General features: G+C 40.2%; 1 protein-coding gene across 1 annotated transcript in view; it reads right to left on the reverse strand.

Annotated features, from left to right (window-relative positions):
- The window catches only part of MYOM1 (myomesin 1), a 73,964-nt gene that overhangs the window by 1,899 nt on the left and 51,671 nt on the right, over positions 1-20,394 (reverse strand). Inside the window, exons 22-36 of the mRNA XM_082045706.1 lie at positions 19,472-19,628; positions 18,487-18,593; positions 18,321-18,365; positions 14,288-14,424; positions 13,319-13,463; positions 12,634-12,693; positions 12,309-12,376; positions 11,613-11,726; positions 10,849-10,936; positions 10,023-10,061; positions 9,824-9,929; positions 7,831-7,994; positions 6,374-6,410; positions 6,035-6,057; positions 4,357-4,412 (exon numbers count right to left, since the gene is read on the reverse strand). Of these exons, the coding sequence (XP_081901832.1) occupies positions 4,357-4,412; positions 6,035-6,057; positions 6,374-6,410; positions 7,831-7,994; positions 9,824-9,929; positions 10,023-10,061; positions 10,849-10,936; positions 11,613-11,726; positions 12,309-12,376; positions 12,634-12,693; positions 13,319-13,463; positions 14,288-14,424; positions 18,321-18,365; positions 18,487-18,593; positions 19,472-19,628 (1,346 nt within the window). The remainder of the gene's footprint in view (positions 1-4,356; positions 4,413-6,034; positions 6,058-6,373; positions 6,411-7,830; positions 7,995-9,823; positions 9,930-10,022; positions 10,062-10,848; positions 10,937-11,612; positions 11,727-12,308; positions 12,377-12,633; positions 12,694-13,318; positions 13,464-14,287; positions 14,425-18,320; positions 18,366-18,486; positions 18,594-19,471; positions 19,629-20,394) is intronic.

Raw genomic sequence — 20,394 nt, forward strand, 5'->3', positions numbered from 1 at the left:
TAGGCCTTTCTCTGGACCTTTATTTAGGAAGGAATCAACCTATGTCCAAGTATTAAATAGTACATTGGTCTGAATTTAAAAAGGTATTCAAAGTAGATTTTTTAAAATGGAACTTGAAGAATTTTTACTGCAGAGAAAATGGTCTTCAGTTGTTCATTGGGAGTGGACTAAGAGATATATAACAAATGGAGAAGCTTCCGCTTGACTGGAATCAAGTTTCTCTTACATTTTTTAAGGTTTTTGATAAAAATACATCAAAAATAGAGACAACTGAAGAGCACTTACATTGTTGGCCCTGTAGGCTGTCATGAAAAAAATCTACTGTGCAAAATCTATTTAACAGGCTACCTTCCCTTCACCTCTCTGCTTCTTATCTGGCAGTGTGATGGTGGAAGATGGGACAGAAGACAGATAACCAGAAAGCTGTTGAAATGAGCAAATACAAAAAAACAGATACCTCTATACAAATGAAAGATTTTTGTACATCTGACAACAAAATGAAAATCAAATAAATCCCATATCACCTAAGGACCAAAATGAGAACAAAATGGAGGGGGAAGTCTTTCCTCCATCAACAACATTTAATTCTTGGTACTGAAGGAAAGGCAAATTCCAAGTGAGAGGTGGTTACGGCTTGATGGAAACGGTCTCTATCTGATTTCCTGCAGCACCTACAGCTGGTGACCGCGTGGGGCTGTTGACTGCCTTCTCTCAGAGCCCGCTGCTGTGAACATGAATGTGGTTTTGATTTATACACCAATCCATCTTTTTGAAAAACAAGGGAAAAACAAGAGGTTTTACTTTTCCCCCTCCTCCTTATCTCTCTCAACACAAACATGCCCTCAGCCAGATGTTGCATATGGGTCCCTTCAGGTGCTCGATATTTCCTACTGTCTTGCAATTGTCTAGCAAGCAAGACATCATCACCAAGTCACCCCAGCTGTCACTCCAAGATGCTAATAAGCTGATGTAATTTCCAGGCAGCTCCATTAGTGGCATCATTCAAACCTCAGGTGTTTAAAGTGGTGTCAGTACTCCTTAATTCAAAGAGATTCAATCAGCAGCAATGGCTCTTTTTATTCTAAATAATGCCTTAAAATAGCTGCATTTTGCTTAACCTTGCATCACTAGCTCCTTTTTTTGACATCGGTGCTCTTCTTGATGTTCGCAACTCTTTATTATTTATTTTACAGCTACTAATCTCTAGAGATGTATCTTATCATTCACTACATAGATGGTGAGATCTTTGGTTTTCTTGAAGGTAATTCCAGTATTATTGAGCCTTAGCCAAGGAGAAGTGATTTCCCACTGTTACTGCACGTCACAGAATCACAGAATTGGAAGGGACCTTTGGAGATCATCTAACCCACCTGCTAAAGCAGGTTCACCCAGAGCAGATCACACAGGATCACATCCAAGTGGGTTTTGAATGTCTTCAGAGAAGGAGACTCCACAACCTCTCTGGGCGGCCTGTTCCAGTGCTCTGGCACCCTCAAAGTAAAGAAGTTTCTCCTCACATTTAGATGGAACCTCCTATGTTTCAGTCTGTGCTCATTGCAGATCTATTCCAGATCTGCTGTTCTTTGGGCAGGAGATTGTCCTGCTCATGTATATCTTTTTTACTCACAGAACCCCCTGGTTATAATACTGTACTCAAACTGAAATCCTTATCCTGCTAAAAAAAGTGTGTCCTGTCCTCCTGAGGGGAAGAGGTACCTTTCCACTACAAGACAATCTCCTTTTTCCAGTTGTTGTCTGGCTCTGATTCTATCTGTGATAGAAAAATAGACTGGAAACCTGCCTAGATGTTGTGGCGAGTGAATGAAATCTATCAGGAAACCTGATCTATCTGAAAAAAACCCTGCATGAGTGACCTCCATCTCTTTGAAACAGATCTTAGTATTTCAAAGCTGCACACCGAAGTTCCAATAACAAGTCTGGACCTGCGACATTGAGGCATGTGCATTTGGAGCAACCAGCAGGTGCAAGTCTAGACACTTTGTGTCCCCCACTACCTTTTCTGCCTTTCACCGCACATTATCATGTGTAGGGTAGTATAGGTGGCAGAAGGAAATATGTCACTGTATTTCAAGAGTTGTCATGCCTCTTGCATATTAGCACAAACTCACATTCAGAGGTGGTTTGGACAAAGAAGCCAATGACTGAATTGAAGCAGCTTGATCATGGGAACCTGGTCTGTTCTTCCACCTTATCTGTGAGGGCACTTACCCCTGGTAGAAGGGTAGAATGGAGAGCTGATGGGCAGGAGGATGCAACATGTTGCTTCTAGGTCTCAAAATGCCTCTCTATCAGAACCCTAAGCTTCTCCTTTTAAAAATAAAACCTCCTACGCACTTACAGGCCTGCATTAAAACAGCCACTTAGGTTAATTTGGCTGGCTGTACACAGAACTTATGCTAGTATTCACTGTCAGGTCAAATTCCTCCCTAATATGAACTGACACTTAGCCTTTTCCAATTACATTGCGCTGCTGAGGAACATTTCTGTCTGTCAGTGGAAGTCTCTTAGGCTGTCTGGAACACTGTTTGATTAACACTGGGTAAACACTGGTTCGTTTATTCTCACACATATACTTCAGCTCACATGTGAAAAGCTAATAAATATCATCACGGTCATGGCATTAAGTTTAAGTTTGAGACACACATATGCTTGGAAGTTCAGTCTAGGGATACCAATCTGTTCATATAACTCTGTAGTTGTGCCTGCACCCATATTCAGAATCAAAGCTTGCAATTGCCAGTCCACTCCTACCTCAATTACTGTTTTTCAAAATCCTTGATGACTGTGCATTTTGCAGGAATTACACACCAGAGAATCATATTGCCCTCTCTCCAGCATGTATGCAAACGACTGACAGATGAGCCAACAAGCACTGTTTTCCCTGATCACTCTCTGTCCTACTCCATTTCCCAAAACGAACATCTACTGAATCCAGAAACATGAGGTCAATGATATTTGTCTTGAGTTCTGGGAGTTTCTCAGTCACTTTTTTATACATCAAGATTTTGCAACTCATTGTTTACAAATTTCCTTTTTACAAACCCTACACATTTTCCTTTAGTGAGCTCACAGTCAGCTTCATATCACCTCTCTTTTGGTCAAAAGCATAAAACTCATAATAACCATCTAAATTTATCCCCTGCCAAAGCAGCATGAGAGCCTTATCTCCAAGCACAAGCACTATTAGCTGAGAATCTGCAAATTCATTCTGTTTCTTTGTGTCTTCTACCTGCAGTCATAGTGCTCCTATGAGTGCTTCTTGCTTCTACAGTATTTCCCAAACTGCTAAATCCTTTAATGAAAGGTTAAATTTCACTTTGTAATGCCAACCTGCTTTATTTTCCCAGAACTGCTGCATTCTGCTATCTGTAGGCTTTATCTAGCGTTGTTAAGCGATTCAGACCAAGATTTTAGACTCTTAATACTTCTGCTCAGCTTATAATCAAATACCTTGAACTCGGCTGACCTACTGCCAGATAAAGCCAGAAATATCGGGAAGCTGTCTTACTGTGGTTGTCACGTCACAGCTTTTCAGTGACATTCACATGCCCTATTTCAGCGTTCACACACGTAGAGAGGAACTGGGTAGTGGTAGAGCAGTGAGAAGTGACGAGCAGGCACTTTGTGGTCTCAGTACTATTAAGCAGCAACTTGTAGAAGCAGCGTGCTGCAAAAAGGTTGGGAGATTGAGAACCGGCTTTCTGGGTAATGTGTTCTGTGCTCAAGCATCGATGTAGCCGTGTTCTCCTGGGACTATTTTACAATAACCTTTTGGTTAAACTCTGCTAATATAATCCAGTGACTTCTTTTGACTTCCTTCTCATTTACCTTGATGAAATAGGAAAAACTTTCTCCTTTTGTCTGGATGAGAATTGAGTTATTATGGTTTACTACTTTTACTTCATTTAAAAGCCAGCCTTGACAGGTGTGACTGTCTTGCCACATTGCAAGGAAGTTAACTGCAAAAGACATAGAATGACTAGCTATCTTGCAAAAAAAAGGAATTAAACCTCCCTGATACCCTGTTACAAAAGAAAATCTAACTGTGAAACCTGTGCATGAATTTTTAAAGAGCTGGTTATATAAGGAGTTTTAGTCTCAACTCACATTGTCATCTCACTTTTATCTAATGCTTAAGAAAAGACACTGCCCTGAATACATAAACCCATCTGTGCAAGACTGTTGAATTCTGTACAGAAGGGAGGGGATGAATAAATAATGTAGCAGATTTTAAAGATGGAATCTTTAAAAAAAAAAAAGGTTAATATTTTCCCATCATTGAAAGGCATTCAAGCTGTTGGGCTGTTGTGCAAAGCTTCAGTTAATTTACTGTACCTTGCCCTCCTGGATGGTGACAACATCGGGCAAACCTCCAAGTACCCGTGCACGATCTGGAAATAAATAAGCATGATTTTCTTTAGTGTCTTAAAATCAACTATGTCCCAGTTTCTGTTTCCCTTCTAGATCTTTCCTTTTATCTTATTTATGTACAACTTGTCTCTTATATCTGCAGTAGCAGAGAACTATTCAGCATTCTTAGCACACCATGTGGACGTTAAAAAAATGTTGAATTCACAGCAAAAATGTGTTAATAGCTGGTGTCAATCACTTACAGAGAAGAATTAAAGTACATGTGCTGTGTCCTGCAGATTTTGCCATCAATTCAGTGTTACTTCTGAGTGCACAAAAAAATTCATTTTTTTTATTTGGTGTTCTAAATTTTTAGTATCATAAACCAAAACTATTGTGTTTACAAAAGGAAGTGAATGATAGCTAATAGAGTGTGGAGGTTATGTTATGATCTAAATGCAAAGTCTCGAGTGGTATCACTGTGATCCCACCGCTTTGTACATATCTGGGTGTAATTGAGATCAATATCTGGTCTAGTTTTAAGCTCAGAGTCCCATAGGAATCTGACACAAATACAAATATGCTGATCACACGCAGGCTTTGGCGCACTTATTCTGGAATATGGATTTTGTTTGTTATAAGTCTTGGTCAAGCCTGGCAGAGGAAGGAAATGACTATGCAGAATGTTCCTCTCTAATGTGTTCTATAAAATATGTGCTCTGGAGTGCAGAGATAATAACCTTATGAGACCAGGAACGGGACTGTGTTCTATCAGTTAACACGCCAGCCCCTTATGAATGGTTCAGGGTTAGAAACGAAATGCCCAGGGCAGGGCTATTTCTGATTTTTTTGTGCTGTCTCAGGTGGAACTCATAGGGATCACTGTACATTTCCAAACCCTGCACTACTTGAAGTCTGTGTCCAGGAGGAGTTGGCTCAGATCTCTCTAGACATTTTTCTCCAATAGCTTTCCAAATGCCAGTTCTGCCCCCATTTTTATACAGGTCTGAATGTCATCTGTGGTGGGAGAACTTTGGTGTGCTACATTTTTCTGTGCATTTTTCTTTAAATAGGAAGGATATCTGGTTTAGTAATTCAAGTTGAATTCTAATCACTTATTCCTCAAGTATTTATTACATACTTTTGTTTTAGCTGCTGTGTTGGAATTGACACATGGGCAAAAGTATCAGGAGATTCAGGGCTCTGCCTTTAATCAATGTAAAAGCTACTGTCACTTTCTTACCCATCTCTGTGTGTAATGCAGGAGCCATTTGGCATTTTAGATAGTTCAAAACTAGCCAAGCGATTTCCTCCATTTTTGGAAACAAAGTGACTTTTGTGCAAAGAACATGCATGAGAGATGTCAGCAATAAAGATAATTTTTAGAGAAGGCTAACTGGTAGTGAGAACAGGAGCTTAGACTGGAAAAATCAATATAACCCATAACTATAGTGCGATTAGCTGCAGTGTGCAGCAAAGTTAAATCACTAAAAGGTCACTCTCCTTGCCTCCCTTTGGTGTAAGGACAAATTTATCTTATGATGAGCACGGGCACATACACTTTTATACATGCCCTCTCTCTCCCAACACAGAGGCTTCCTGGGGAGGAAGAAAACCTTCATAAACAGTTTATTGCAATCATTGTCAAAGAAGGCCTACTTACTTTTTTCTGCAATCGCAGCTTGCCTGGAATTGAAAGAAACAAAAAAGGAAGTAAAATTTCAGTTAAGGTTTACTTGGAGTGATTTAAAAATAGCTTGTCTTTGTAATGAACTTCAATCTGTTAAGGAAAATCTCTCTCATCATTTGGCAATACTGCTTTTCCTTTGTTACCTAACTGTTATATAAGAGTTACACCAAAGAAATCACATGCAAAACTCCTACAAATTTCTGTAGGACTAGGATTTGTTTAGTAGGATGTAGTTAGCTGCAGCACAAAACAAACAAAAACTGTTATTATTTTATGGCTGGCGCTACTGTATTCAGATGACATAATACTTACTTTAATCTCTGGAACTCAGCAAAGGCTTCATCAAATGCTTTGTAAAGAGAAAAGTTGGTTTTAGAGGTAGGCTCAGAGATGAATCATCAGAAGTTTAAAAGTAAAATGTAGAAATAAATTAAAAATGTAGACATCATTAAAGAAGTATTAATGGGTGGATGCATATATATTGTATAAACCCTGAAATGCTGAATGGTTCAACTAATGAAGGCCATCTTGTGTATGACAGCTATTATATATAGATATGAACACATAAACGCACTGGTTTTTCTTCTGAAAGTCAGGCTTTGAGACTAAGAGACAGTAGGAGAGCAATAGGCTGAAATAATTTCACAAAAAAAGAGGAAGAAACCCACAATACACCAGCTAAGTGGTAGCTTACAGCAGTGATTTCCCAAACGTTTTTGATCGTACACCCCATCTAAAATTTTTTTGAGCACGCACCCCAATATATGGGTATTTATTTATAAATTATGTAGTTGTACTACTGAAGTTCTCATATTTCCTTCCTGCACCCCAGCAAATCATCTTGCGTGCACCCCACTTGAGACACCACTGGCTTATGGAATGCAAGAGATCTGTTTTTTCCAAGTACTTTTACATCTGCTCTTAAGCATCACACAGATGCCCATGAACAAAGCAGACAGCAAACTGTTGTCTTCTTCATAAATTCAGGCCAAGCTACCACTATGTGGGAGGTCAGCCTCTGCTTTGTCAGGGAAGAAGAAATATCTTTCCTCAGAAAGCAGAGAGAGAGTACAGAAGGAGCAACATGGAGATGATTATAATGTTATTGTCATTAGAGAGCCTGCAGACCCAAAGTGAAGTTTTACGGATGGGAATGGCTGGGGATGGAAACTTGGCAGTTTGAGTGGAGTTAATCTGGTCCCTAGGATCTGAGAGATCTTGCAGAGTAAAAGCTTTCAACAGTCAATCTGAATAATTTTTGCTGTTCCCCTATCAGTCCTTCATCATGCTGATGAAAGGAACCATCCTTGACATCTCTGAAGAATAAGGAGCCCTATTAGATCCATCAAAGAAATACAGTAGGCAAGTCAGAGAACAAAGGTGTCCTTCACTTCCTTCTCCAAATATTACTTGGAAGGGAGAAATACAGAAGGCACTCAGTGAGACAACTTGTATTTAAAACTGCCAATCAATGCCAGCAACAAAAGGGTTTTTGTAGGAGAGCTTGGAAAGGAGTTGATGTCTCAGTAGCCAAACTGCAAGTGGGTATTTGGAATAGGAAAAAGCTGTTTGCAATTTATGACTCGAGAGCACAGTCTGGGGAAAACAAATTGCCTTGTCCCCACAAACACTGCCTGGCTGCTGGGGACATACAGAGACCCTACAACCCAAAGGGTAACAGGTCTTGGCAAGATCCTGCTGTAGATGCTCCTGCCTAATCATGGTGTAATGCCTATGTACAGCTGAGGTTAGCAGCGGGAATGGCCTACCTTGTCCAGAAAGATCCACTGTCTTTTTGTGTGTCGTTTTACCATCGAAGAGCTCCATTGTGTATCTGCCTTTGTCCTGTTGAGTCGGCTCATTGATCTGTAACCAGATCTGCTCCCCAGTGACGCCAGTCTTCACTCGGTCTGTAAACTTAATCTGAGTATCACTGAAAAATACAAAACGATGTTACCCTTTCATTTTACTGGAGCATTAAAGGGATTTGCTCATGATGAGTCACTGAGTACGTCTGCAGTTACTAGATGATTTCCAAAGTGCTATGGTATGCCACCATATTTTAAGACTTTTGAAGTCAAATTCATGATAAAGCTGTGGACCTGCAGGGCAGAACTGACATGATAGTCTTTTCCTGTTCAAGGTCTAGCTCTCCTCAAAGCTCGCAGCAAGGTTATGCATATTAGTCTGTGGCCTGAGGCACACAAGAGTTGTACAAATTTAAAACCCAGACCTCTGAAGAGCAAACCTTGCATCCTTAGATGTTCATGTTTTCTTCTTAGCATAAGTTTATTTCTGCTTGGGCAAAACAAAACTATACAGGGCTTTACCTAAAAAAACCCTCACTTTTTTTCACAAATTATGTTTGGTGGCTGGAATGTTTTCTGACACTCTGTTGTGCTTTGGCATTTATGATTAAGCATTCTTTGATGCGAGTATATCTTCTCCCACAAAACAAACAAACAAACAGACAAACCACAATTTCTCAGCTTCCTAGCTGAGCAGTTAATTGCCCTGGATAAGGCAAAAGATATCAGCTACTCATTTTCTTTATCTTTAAACTGATAACTTCGAATATACTAGAGGGTCAAAGAACATTTTAAATAGATTAATTGGATGTCCTTCGAGATTAAATTAGTTTCTAAAAATTAAATAGAGAGAAGAGAGATAGAAAGAGAGAGAGAGATAATTAAGACAGAAAAAATGAGCAAATTAAGAGAGAGAGAAATCCAGAATATTTCATATTCACTTCCAGTTCTGAAATGCTTAGGACTCCTGACAGTACCAGGTCAAAATGGGTGCCAAGAAACAGGAAAACCTCAAACTGTTGTCATTTCTCTGACAGCATTGCTGGTTAGCGTCATTGTCAATAATTACAGCCAGACTGCTACAACACAGCCTGAGTATTCTGTGCCTCCTTTACATGACTTTTATTGAGAAATCAGTAATTCAGGTTCCATGCTAAAGACTAATTACTACCATGTCCACAGGAAGTGAAGCAGCAAGAGTAGTAATAACAGATTTGAAGTGATTCAAATATATTGTTACTATTAAATTAAATCTAAGTTGTTTACTTCTCTGGGTTTTCCAGTGCATGCTGTTTGCAGTGCATGAGAATTCAAAGCTGCCTGGTGGATCTGGGTATGCAACTCCCATTAATTTTATGGGGAGCTGGGCACTCATAATCTTTTCAAAAATCGCAGTACTTCTGTCTGTCTTGGTTAGGTTCATAGTGCACACAGGAAGGACTGTATTTTACTGCCCCAGGCACATGCTGAAACTTGATTTACCTCCTATATGTGAGCCCATGTGTTAAGAAGAGGTGCCTACTTGTCCCAGTTCCTGTGAATTGTGGCTTCTAGACAAGCAGTCCTCCAGGCTAGGTATCTCTGAACCCATGGTACTGGCCTCTTTTAAATCTTGTCAGTCTCAGTCTATATTTGCATCACTCCTTAAAACTGATTCAGGGAAAGATGCAGCTCCCATCCAGGAGGTGGGAAGTGCTCTGGAGTAGCACAGCCCTGACAGCATCCCATGGCATAGGACTTTTTGTCCCACGAGGGAAACAACAGGATGGCCCTGCACCACCACCACCTCACTCTCATACTGGTTTCACATGGGTGGAATTCACCGAAACTAACTCACATGAGAGGACTCATGAGAGATGAGAAGAAACCTGGGTCTCTTCTCATGTACACAGGTGCTTTCTGAGTCTATAAAAACAAAATTGCACTGACTTTTGCAAAGCTTTTGCATACTTACTTGTGCACCCAGCCTACTCTCAGATCTTCCACATAGTAAGTAACATAGGAGTACAGTCTGATGCCCTCAGCTGTGCTCTGGATTTTCAGATCTGTTGCAGATAAAGCTGAAAGAAGAGCACACAGCATAATGTAGCCATGCAGCCGTTCACTGTGTGTCACAATGAGTCATTCATTTGGAAAGAGAATTAAGTGCTTACCAATCCTTCTGCATACTTCATTCATCAGATCTGCAAAAGCTGTGGAAACAAAATCCAGAGACTAAGACTCTGTGTCTGCAGCTCAAGCACAGTCAATAATAGTCCAAGTACTGGCTCTGAAATGTTCTCTCCAGTAGGTTTGAAAAAGAAATCGGACCTACCTTATAAAATATGTTAGAAATCTAAGTAATGCAGAACTATAGCCTGTTATTCCACAACATCCAGACTTCATTTAACAGCAGCCTTGATGAATACTGCTGAAGCTGAACAAAACTACATAGATAGATAGATAGATAGATAGATAGATAGATTTTTTTTTTTTTTTTGTAAATTACATTATTGAGTTGGAATGCTAATCCATCTATATACACTCTAGTAGATATGTTTTTCTCTACTGGCTTGGAAATGTAAGTGAAATTTTAAAAATATAATAGTCACAATGAGTGGAAAGTCCCATAAATAAATGAATAGCAAAACATAATAAAAATGTGAAGTCTTTTAAAATTACCTAGTTCTCTAATTTCTTTCTACATTTGTAGAATTACACTACTGATGGTCCCCTGAGGAAACCTGTTACCATTTTGCATAGCGTTAGTCATAGTATTCTCCCAGAATTATACAGAGCCCAAATCCAGTAGACTGCATTCAAATATTATTTGAACTGAAAAAATCTCAGCTTTTCTAACGAGATGATCTTATACACAGGAGGAACAATGCCACAGGCAGGTGACACACGCAGTTCCCAGCATTACCCTGAACCTGCTTGCAGGCGAGCAGCCAGGCTGTCATCTGGTGTGGCTGCCAGCGTGCAGAAGGTGCCTCTGACCTGTGTCCTTGAGTGTTAGCTCGCTGGTGTCCTTTCCTCTGTCGTCCTTCAGTATGACTTCATACGTGCCAGCATCTTTCTTAGAAAACTGTGATATTGTAACAGTAAAATCAGCTTTCAGAATAGTTACTGTAGAAAAATCTAGATTTTACTCCTGAACCCAGCTGATGCCCCATCCCCTGATGGCCTGATGTCCAGGGTTCGTGCTGCCCCACTGCCCCCCAGGTGCCCTGCTCCTTGCTGGGCTGGTGGGATGGGCCTGGGCTGGGGGGTCCTGGCCTCCAGCTGTGGGGGAGCCCTCAGTCCCAGGGAACCCTGACAGTTCATCCCTTCCTCATCCAAAGAACTGAGAGCAAAGAGGTGAAGTGGTGAAGCCACGTCACAGCCCGAGCCTGCAGCAAGGCTGCGTAGGGACCAGACCTCTTTGGTGACTCCTAGAGGGTTGTCCTCTGAAACCCTGAGTGAAAAGCGCTTTCCAAATGCCATTCACAACATAAATGTGGTCTCGTTCTGTTGTTAAACTGACATGCAAAGGAAGTGACAAGCTTATTATCTCTTCTGTCCTCATTTCCTGAACATCTGAATGAGCAGTTATAGATAGACATTTGCTTATATAAAACACAGATGCCTTGCGAGTTTTTTCCATTTTTGAAACCCACATCCCTTTTTTTGATTGTTCTGCTGAAATATCAGATTAGATTGTATCTTTCATCTGAATTCATAACACTAACTTTAGCTGAGGGCTAAGAAGGACAATCACTCACGTCTGATATCAGCAGAGTACACACGCCATCTTTAAAATCATGTTCTTCATCCACCATTATCTCTCTGTCGTCTTTGTACCATACAATGTGTGTTTCCTTCTTAATATTAGCCACCTAAAATGGATGAAAACAAAAACATCGTAATTATTCTCTTGATTTGAGCAGAGGAGCTCAGTGTCGCATGGGTTAGCCTGTTCAAGTATCTCATAAAGGAAGAGCATATTTTACATCTTGGTTGCACTGAGTTGTTGCAGGCCTCCATTTAAAAATGAGGGATGCAAGAGGGAAAACAGCAGGGATGAAAAGAGAGAGAAAAGAATTGCCAACATCTTCAAAGATCCCAGGGAAACAGTGGGTGCTGTCCAGGGGATTTCTACACACATAAACTGGCCAAAAATGAGCAAGTCCCAGGATTCACAAAGCCTTGTCATTCCTATTCAGGTGTCTTTTCCTGGGTGGGTGGGTGGCTTACAGGCCTGAAGGAAAAAGTTGAAGGTGTTTTCCAAGGTGTTTTGTTGCAGGCAATGAGCAGTCACCCCAGCATGATTAGCCTCCAGAGGCTGTGCCACTATCCAATATGAACTATATACAGACAGGCAAAGGGCATGTCTTTAGTCCCTTCCCACCCTCCCTGTCTAAGTAGTGGTAGCTCAAAGTGGTTTGAACATTGTACTCAAAGTTTTCCTTGCCCCTTACCTTGCATTTCAACATCACATTACATTCATCAGTAACTTCCCATCCTAGTTGATCCACAAAATGAGGACCTGTTTAAAATTATAGATACATTTTTAAAGGTCACATCAATGGTATTCAAGTTACGAGACCAAAGACAAATGTATTTTTCTTAACAAGAATACTGTCCTATTTTAATGGGTTTCTATTTTTCCTATTTCTCCTTCAGAAGGTAAGCAATTATATAACAGAACAAAAAAACATCTCTTTCAAATCAATATATGTAAATATAAACAAACTCTGAACAGGCTAACACATATGAGATTCTTAGAAATATCTGTATTATCACCTTGTTTCCTGTGCCACTCTTTTTTCTGGAATTCTGCTTCATCCTTCAGCTTCTTGAATACTAGGAATTAAAATCGACAAGAAATATTACGGTTAAACATCATGTGCCATTTGTAACAGCAATGAACGTCACTGTAACAGGTGCAACTCTGTCCCTTGGAGGTCAATGAGAACCTTGCCGTAGGGTCAGGTTTTCACTGAACATTTCGAAATGTCAGAAGCTGATTACAGCTAACCCAACCTTCCTAGATGCTTGTAGTCATCAGGAGTTTAATGTGTCATGTCTGGTGAAGTGTAATCCCCAATCATACAGCTACTTTCCACTTTTGGTAGGAAGGCAAACGAGCAGCAGCACTGTCAGCAAGCTGCTTGTGCTCTGACAGTTGCAGCTACTTCTTCCCACCTGAGTGGGCCTTTTGCATGCAAAATTTTTATTCCATCCATAGACAAGTAAATCATGACAATCTGCAGTATTTTACATTTCTATAACAATTCCCCTTCCTCTCACCACTTAAAAAAACACCAGTTCACACACATGTGCTGTCCTGTATGAGGCAGGCAAGCACTGTGACATGAAAAACCACTGGAACAGCTATTGGTAACAAAAACAGTGCAAAGTGAAGGTGACAACTAAAGTAGCCTCAATATAATTTTTCCAGCCTACCATGCAGTATAGATTAGCTTACCATCACCAATGAGGACAAGGCTGGATTGATTGGTTGCTTTTCCATCCTGCAGTTGGAAAGTGTAAGTGCCTTCGTCCTTGTCCTCGAGCTTATCCATAATCATTTCAATAAGGCCAGTGTTACGGTCCACCTTCATTTTATATTTCTTCAGGAATGGAAAGTAAAGCAACAGTTAATGGATGTCAGAGTCAGAAAATATTTGTCAAACATTATATAGTATCTTTAGCTGAAATTTTGTTCTCTCTATTCAGATTCCGACTATCTTTAGCTCCAGCTTTAAATGTAAAATGAAATAAGAAATCACTTAAAGGTGAAGCCTATTTACTGATGCTATACAAACATGAGAAATTCCTGTTGTATGGTGACTACTGTGTTCTTCTTTATTAGAAAGGTTTAGATTTGTATCTCTTCATAATAACTATTTGAGGATATTATATTTTTATAAAGTTTTGTGTAGAAAGCTCCATCTCTGCCTTGTTCCTGATATTAATGTTGCAACAAAAGCATGCCGTGTCATGTCTTGGGAGTAACGAGTTCTGCTGCTGGAAACAACCACTTGGGATTTTTTTCTTGGTGTAATAAAGAGAAGTGAGAACTGAGCACAAGGGTGTGCAGGGGCCATAGATGGAGGAGATAGGATGAATCTGGGATACTGCAGTGACTTCTTGAAGACCACAATAGTTGCTTACCTGCTCCCTTATTGCAGGAACTCCTATGGTCCCCACTAGTTAACACGTGGTACTCACAAAGCTGGTGGGAAGTCATTTGACTCCACTTTATAAGCTGCACCTAGTAGAATTCAGCTGCAGCTCAGCACTATGGACAAAATCTTTCTAATGATCCTTTCAATGACAAGTCATTTCTCATGAAAATGTGGAACAATAGTTGGAAGTATGTTGGAGACAGAGACATTAATACACATTGATACTCATAAAAATGCACACACATATAAGCACTGAAAAGGCTTACCTCTCCATTGAAAATCTCTTTATCATTAAATACAAAGTTGGCCTTTGCATTGCCAGACAGTTTTTCAGCTTGCAACCAGAATCTCACTTCACCTTTTTCCAAAATTTCTACTGCCAACTCAGAGGCAAGTGGAACAGCTACAAAGAAGAAAGAAAAGAATGGAGCATATACTTTGCCTGTACTCTAACAACTATTTTCTTCTATAATCAGAGAGCTGCTTCTTTCTTTCTTTCGAACTTGTATACTGTATACAAGATAACTAGATTAGGATAGCTCTTTGTATAGACAGAATGCCTCTCTACCGACATGTATACAGGATGACAGACAAGAATTAGTCTTTCAATCCTTCAATCACTAGGTCTGTCCAGACTAGAAGTGTTCAGGATTTGAGTCAGGCCAATGCCCCTCCATCTTAATAAAAGACTAAATTTATTTCAAAGGTAAACTGCAAGTATCTCTGCAACGTGGTGTGAGTCTGTATAGTGCAGATCCACGTTTAATGAGTCACTCAGCAATGCTGCTGTAAGTCAGTGAGTTGACCCAGCGGCAAAAAAACACCAAAAAACCCAAAGTGCGAAGCCAGATCATAAAGTCAGCTGCTGAGCTACAGGCTGGGAGATGTTTGTTAGCAGTCTGATCCTCTGCTGGGTGGAACCTCCATCTCCCAGAATTCATGAGGTGTCACAACACACCTTCAGTCTCTCCAGTACATTTTGTTTACCTATGGACTAATAATGGAAATCCCCTGCATATAGAACAATTCCTTCTGTTAGCAGGAAAAAAAAAAAAAATGTACTACAGGTAATTTTAGTTTGTTCATTTGGGTTCTTTTCTTTTTTCCTTTTCTTTTTAGTAAAACTCCTCAGCTTGCTTTCACATTATCTTTTTGTTAAAATATCTTAATCAGCAACATCAAACATGAGCACTTAGCCTCTGCTACTGGGGCATACTTCTTGTTTTATTGGCTTCCATCATTTTTAGCTGTATTAGTAGATGCAAAAATTTTCAGCAAAATCATACTCTAGGGAGTATGCATGCTGTGTATGAACTCTACCCTAATCTCCACTTTCACAGCAGTGTAAAGTCTGCATTGCAAAGTTGTCACATGGAACAGCTGAGGACAGTGTACAAGCACATTGCAAAATGCTTGATGATGTAGTCTAGTGATAGTGTAACTATAGACGCCTCCTCCCAGACAAATCCCAGAACAGGGTTGTGTTTTTTATCTTCCAACTGAAAATTATTCTATTCTATTCTATTCTATTCTATTCTATTCTATTCTATTCTATTCTATTCTATTCTATTCTATTCTATTCTATTCTATTCTATTCTATTCTATTCTGTTCTGTTCTGTTCTGTTCTGTTCTGTTCTGTTCTGTTCTATTCTACTTTGTATGTGCAAAGGCTCAGCTACAGCAGAAGAGGACTCGGACTGAGGTAGTGTCTAATTCCTCTTATCTTTCTATTTGCACTGCCCTAAATGACTGAGGTGCCTTCTGGAGCTGAGCTGCCATCCTACCCCACTGCCAAACAAAAGAGGGTGAGGACTGCCCACATGTCCCTTGCCCACACTCACCCCTTCCCCACACCTATGCCCTCGCACACCTACATGTATGATTTTGGTGCCTGAGTGGCACAGAACCTGTCTCTCATTAAAATAAGCCTTCTGGTAGGTGAGGCAACAGTCACAGGGGGAAAAAAAAGAATATATATATATATATATGTTTATGTATAAAATTATGAAAAAGACACAGGCTTAACCAGAGAGCAGAGGAATTGTGTTACCATGAGGGAGCAGGGCAAAAATCAACCCCTTAGGACGGTGCCCCAGCCATGCACATGGTCCCCATGAAACTTCCTCACCCAGTGCATCACCTTGCTCGTAAGAAACAAAAGGAATCTCAGATCTTGCGTAATTTCTCCAAATAAAGGGACTGAAAAGCTACAGGAGCCAGTGGAAACAAGAGGGAGAGGGTGTGAATAGACATCAGGCTGTGCTGCTTTTGTCTCACTGTCAGCTCTATGGCAATTTTAAACCCCCATTTAATTTGCATGTGATTAACTCTGAATATCTTAGTCTAATGTGGAAGAGGGGGAAGTATCTCAGAAGCTGTTAAATAAATGGCTGAAAGGATGCAAAAGGATTGATTTTGTGAAAAGGCTGTTCACTCCCCAGCCCAAAGGAAACAGATGAATCTGTGTTACAGTCCTCCACAAGCAAAAAATTTTTATATTATAAAATATTTCCCTGAGCACTGACAACTACTTTAGGTATTTTCCAGCCATCATGCTTACAAGGTTTTACATCCTATTTGTATAGCATCACAAATTACAGGAAGCACTTGACAAGGAGACCTCAGGTAGTTGCTACATTGAAGAGTTGGAACAATTTGTTTTTACACAGCACAAATACATTATTGCACCCATACATAGCTGTGTTCTGTAAGGCTGCATTATTCAAGCAACCCATTTTCCCATGGAGCTACTGGCTGCAGATGTTTCTGAGCAGAAGTTACAATTAAATGCCGTTCAGAAGTACAAACGAAGCAACATGCAAAAGCTTGTGATGAATCAGAAATGCCTAGCAACTAGAACAGAATAGCTATTTTTTTAAAGAGAATTTGACTAATCCTCAAACAGATTATCTGTAGATATGACTAAAGTTTCATGTTGATCTATAGGAGCTCATTATTATTTTTCCAGCTTCACAGATATAGCCAGGTGTATCTTAACCCCTATTTGCTTTTTTTTTTTTTTTTTTGGTGTCCAAAGGTCCTAGTAGGACATTTTCTTCATTGAGGGTGCATTCTGCAGTGACCTCCTGGACACTCATGCACAGCTAGAAGTGTACAGCTACCTAACATGACGCAAAAGACAAGACACAGTCTGTGTCCTGAGGAGCTTATTTTGTGACACTAGTTATGAACACAGAGGGCGGAAGAGCACTCAGAAGAGAAGGGTTGGAGCAAGGAAGGATGTCTGATAACAGTAAAGTTTTGTGATGACTAACTTTCAGCATGAAGATACAATTAGGAGGAAACAACTGGGAGGAGCAGGAGGAAACAAGGAGATGCATGAGCTGTCAATAAGCTGCCAAAAGGTGATACAATATGCTGAGTAGAGCTTATGTGGGAAAATCACAGAAGGAAATGACAAAGAGAGATGATGTGGCAAAAAGACAGGCTGTTTCTGTGGTCAAGCTTTGACTGTGCTGAGAGACGCATTGTGGGCTGAGTGGGTAAAGGTGCCAGCAGTGTGTGCACAAAGCTCAACATGTTACAACATAGGCAAGAGTTTTAGTGCCTGAAATGAAGAAGAAGAAAATGTAGTGGGAGAAGATGAGACAAGGTTTAGGTCTAATCTTGTTCTGTGCAATAGGATTCATTATACAGTCAATTTTTTTTTTTTTCAGTTATTGAAGTTACATTCCAATGAAAATAACTGAGTTGTGCTACTACCAGGATATCACAAAATTATGGGAGGTCTGTGGAGTTGACAAAAATACAACCCCAAGCAGAAGGCAGGATGTTCTTATTGTCAAGTGTTATAGGAAAGAGGGAGGGAATTAATTTCAGCAGGAAAATTCTGTATATGTAGATATTTACAACTGAATTTACTATGATTTCCTGCTTTGTTAACCTTAAATCTAACTTATGCTAATTTCAGTTCGAGTAAAGTTAGACAATTATTTCAAATAGAAGTTTTCAAATTTGGTTAGGTATGCTGAATAAGTATAAAAGGCTGTTCTGCAGAAGAAACAAAACCAATGGGATACTATTTTCCAACTGTTATTGAGATCTGCCTAGACCAGTAGTCTGCAATAGATCAGGAAGAACATCAGTAATACACAAATGTACTGCAAGAAATGGGCGGGGGGGGGGGGGGGGGGGAAGGGGAGAAGGAACCTTAGATTTTCAATTCAAAACCAGTTTAACTTGAAATTACTACAGTGACTTCCCTACTTGATGGTGGCAGGAGCTTTGTGATACGCCACTGCATGCGAAACTCCCCTACAGATGTTTGATTCACTTACTTGGGAATTTGCGTTCGTGGCTCAGAGCAAGTAGGCGTTTCATTTCTGCAAAAGACATAAAAGAAGTAATATAACGTGTGTATGCCTTATGGATCTGAGAGACACAGTAGCAGGGAAAAATAGATGTGAAAGCAAAACAGGCATGCTTAATGGACATTATGTCTACCTTCCTCATCAATTGTGTGGCTTGATGAAACTCCATCAGTGTCTGTAACAACACAAGAGTAAATTCCCAAATCATCTTCTCCAAGATCCTTAAAGATTGCTTTTGACCTTTAGGGAAAAAAGAAAACCACACCATTTTGATAAAAAGGTGAGATCAGTCTGAAGCAAGCCCCTTTATTAGCTTTTGCTCTGACTGAACAAGCAAATGAGGGGCTCTGGCCCATATAAATCAGGGTGGATCCTACCATGTGTGGTACAAATCAAGATGGCACAACTCTCAAGCAGTGCCCACAGCACTGAAAATAGCTAGTTTCACCTAAGCTCATGTTGCCAAATCTTTGATGAGCATGAAAGGATACTGTAGGTACAGAGTGGTTCAACTTTCACATGTAATACCAAGAGCCACAACTTCTTTCTTTATGGTTTCTATAACTAGAAGGGCACATAGGTACTTCATAGGCTGATCCTGTGCATTTGCTATTTCTTCCCCTTTGTTAAAAGCCTAAAGAAACAGAGTAGGCTTGTAGAGCATTATAGAAGCTATCAAATCAGGCCTTGGTGACACTGTCAGAAGAGAGTCCTGCTTACTCCAGTGTCTCTGAAGGTTGTGACAGTGTTACATGGTAAAAGCACTTTGCAAGTAGCCAGATAATTTTATCCTTTGGAGATTTGAAATAATAATAGTAGGAATAATAATAATTTGCCTTGATTGACAGGCTACAAGACAAGAGAGCACAAATATTCTCTCCCTATGCCCAAACATAACTCAATTGCCTAAACAGGAGGCCTGACTCATTCTGTGTGAGCTACCTTTTCCAAATGGTTTGCATACGGACTTGCTGGAGAACAACATACTCATAAAGTAGCCTTCCAGTAACAGAAGAAGGTGTAGCTTTTACTGAGGTCATACATTGAAAAGGATGGATTTCTGTGACCATCCTAGATCTCGAAAACATGTGAGCATTGGTGCCCCCAAGGGTTCTTACTTTCCGCCTTTGGTATCGATGTTCAGACGAGAGTCATCCTCAATTGGTTCATAATTCTTGGACCAAACAAACTTAGAGTTTGGAGACATCTGATCACATTCAAAGTTCAAGGAAATTACTCCATTGTCGTCTACATCAACCACCACTTCCTTGGTTCCTGAAAGACCAGAACAAGGTGATTCCACTTTCTCAGAGAAGCTAGCAAAAAAATTTATGTAGATATCGCTTATAGGGCAGATTAAGCACATCCTTGCCATTTTACTGGTCAGCACATAAATCGCTGCAAACATTGGCATCCTCGGTCTTTCATTCACAAGAACAGTTCTTATTCTAATCCATAAAAATAAGGAACAGATAAAAGGGCATCATAAATCAACTGATTTATTTGTGCAAGTCTAAGCACACATGAGAGTTATGATACCCTGGAAAAACCCGAAGGGGAAAAAAAAGTAAGCCTCTAAATCCACTAAATGTTTGAAATATTAAATAGCAACATTTTCCATGGCAAGGAATAGTCAGAACCTTCATTATGCAGCATGAATTTCTTATTCCCTAATTAGATAAGAGCTCTAAAGGGAATACTGTGTGCAAGTGTGAGTGTTTGAAAAGGTGCAGGAGGCTGAAGAGGAAACAGCTGAGTTGCCCCATCAGGACTCGTGCAACAGAGGCACATTTTCAGTGACTCTGGCTTCACTCCGGGAGGTTGGTTTAATTGCTGTACTTGGCATCCGTCCCTTCCGCCGTCTGCAGCATTAACCCCAGACCCACAAAGGGAATGAATATTTGCAATTAGCTGCTTAAGTCTCCCACCCTGTTTTGCCAGTACCTGCAGTCCTTGAGCTGGATAAGGTGACCCAGTTTGTCCTTTAAAAGGCCCTGGGGGTGAATCCCAGGTTAGAAACCCGAAGGCACCTCTATCCTAC

Source organism: Streptopelia decaocto (genome assembly GCF_964273445.1).
Source record: "Streptopelia decaocto genome assembly, chromosome: 2".
NCBI lineage: Eukaryota > Metazoa > Chordata > Aves > Columbiformes > Columbidae > Streptopelia > Streptopelia decaocto.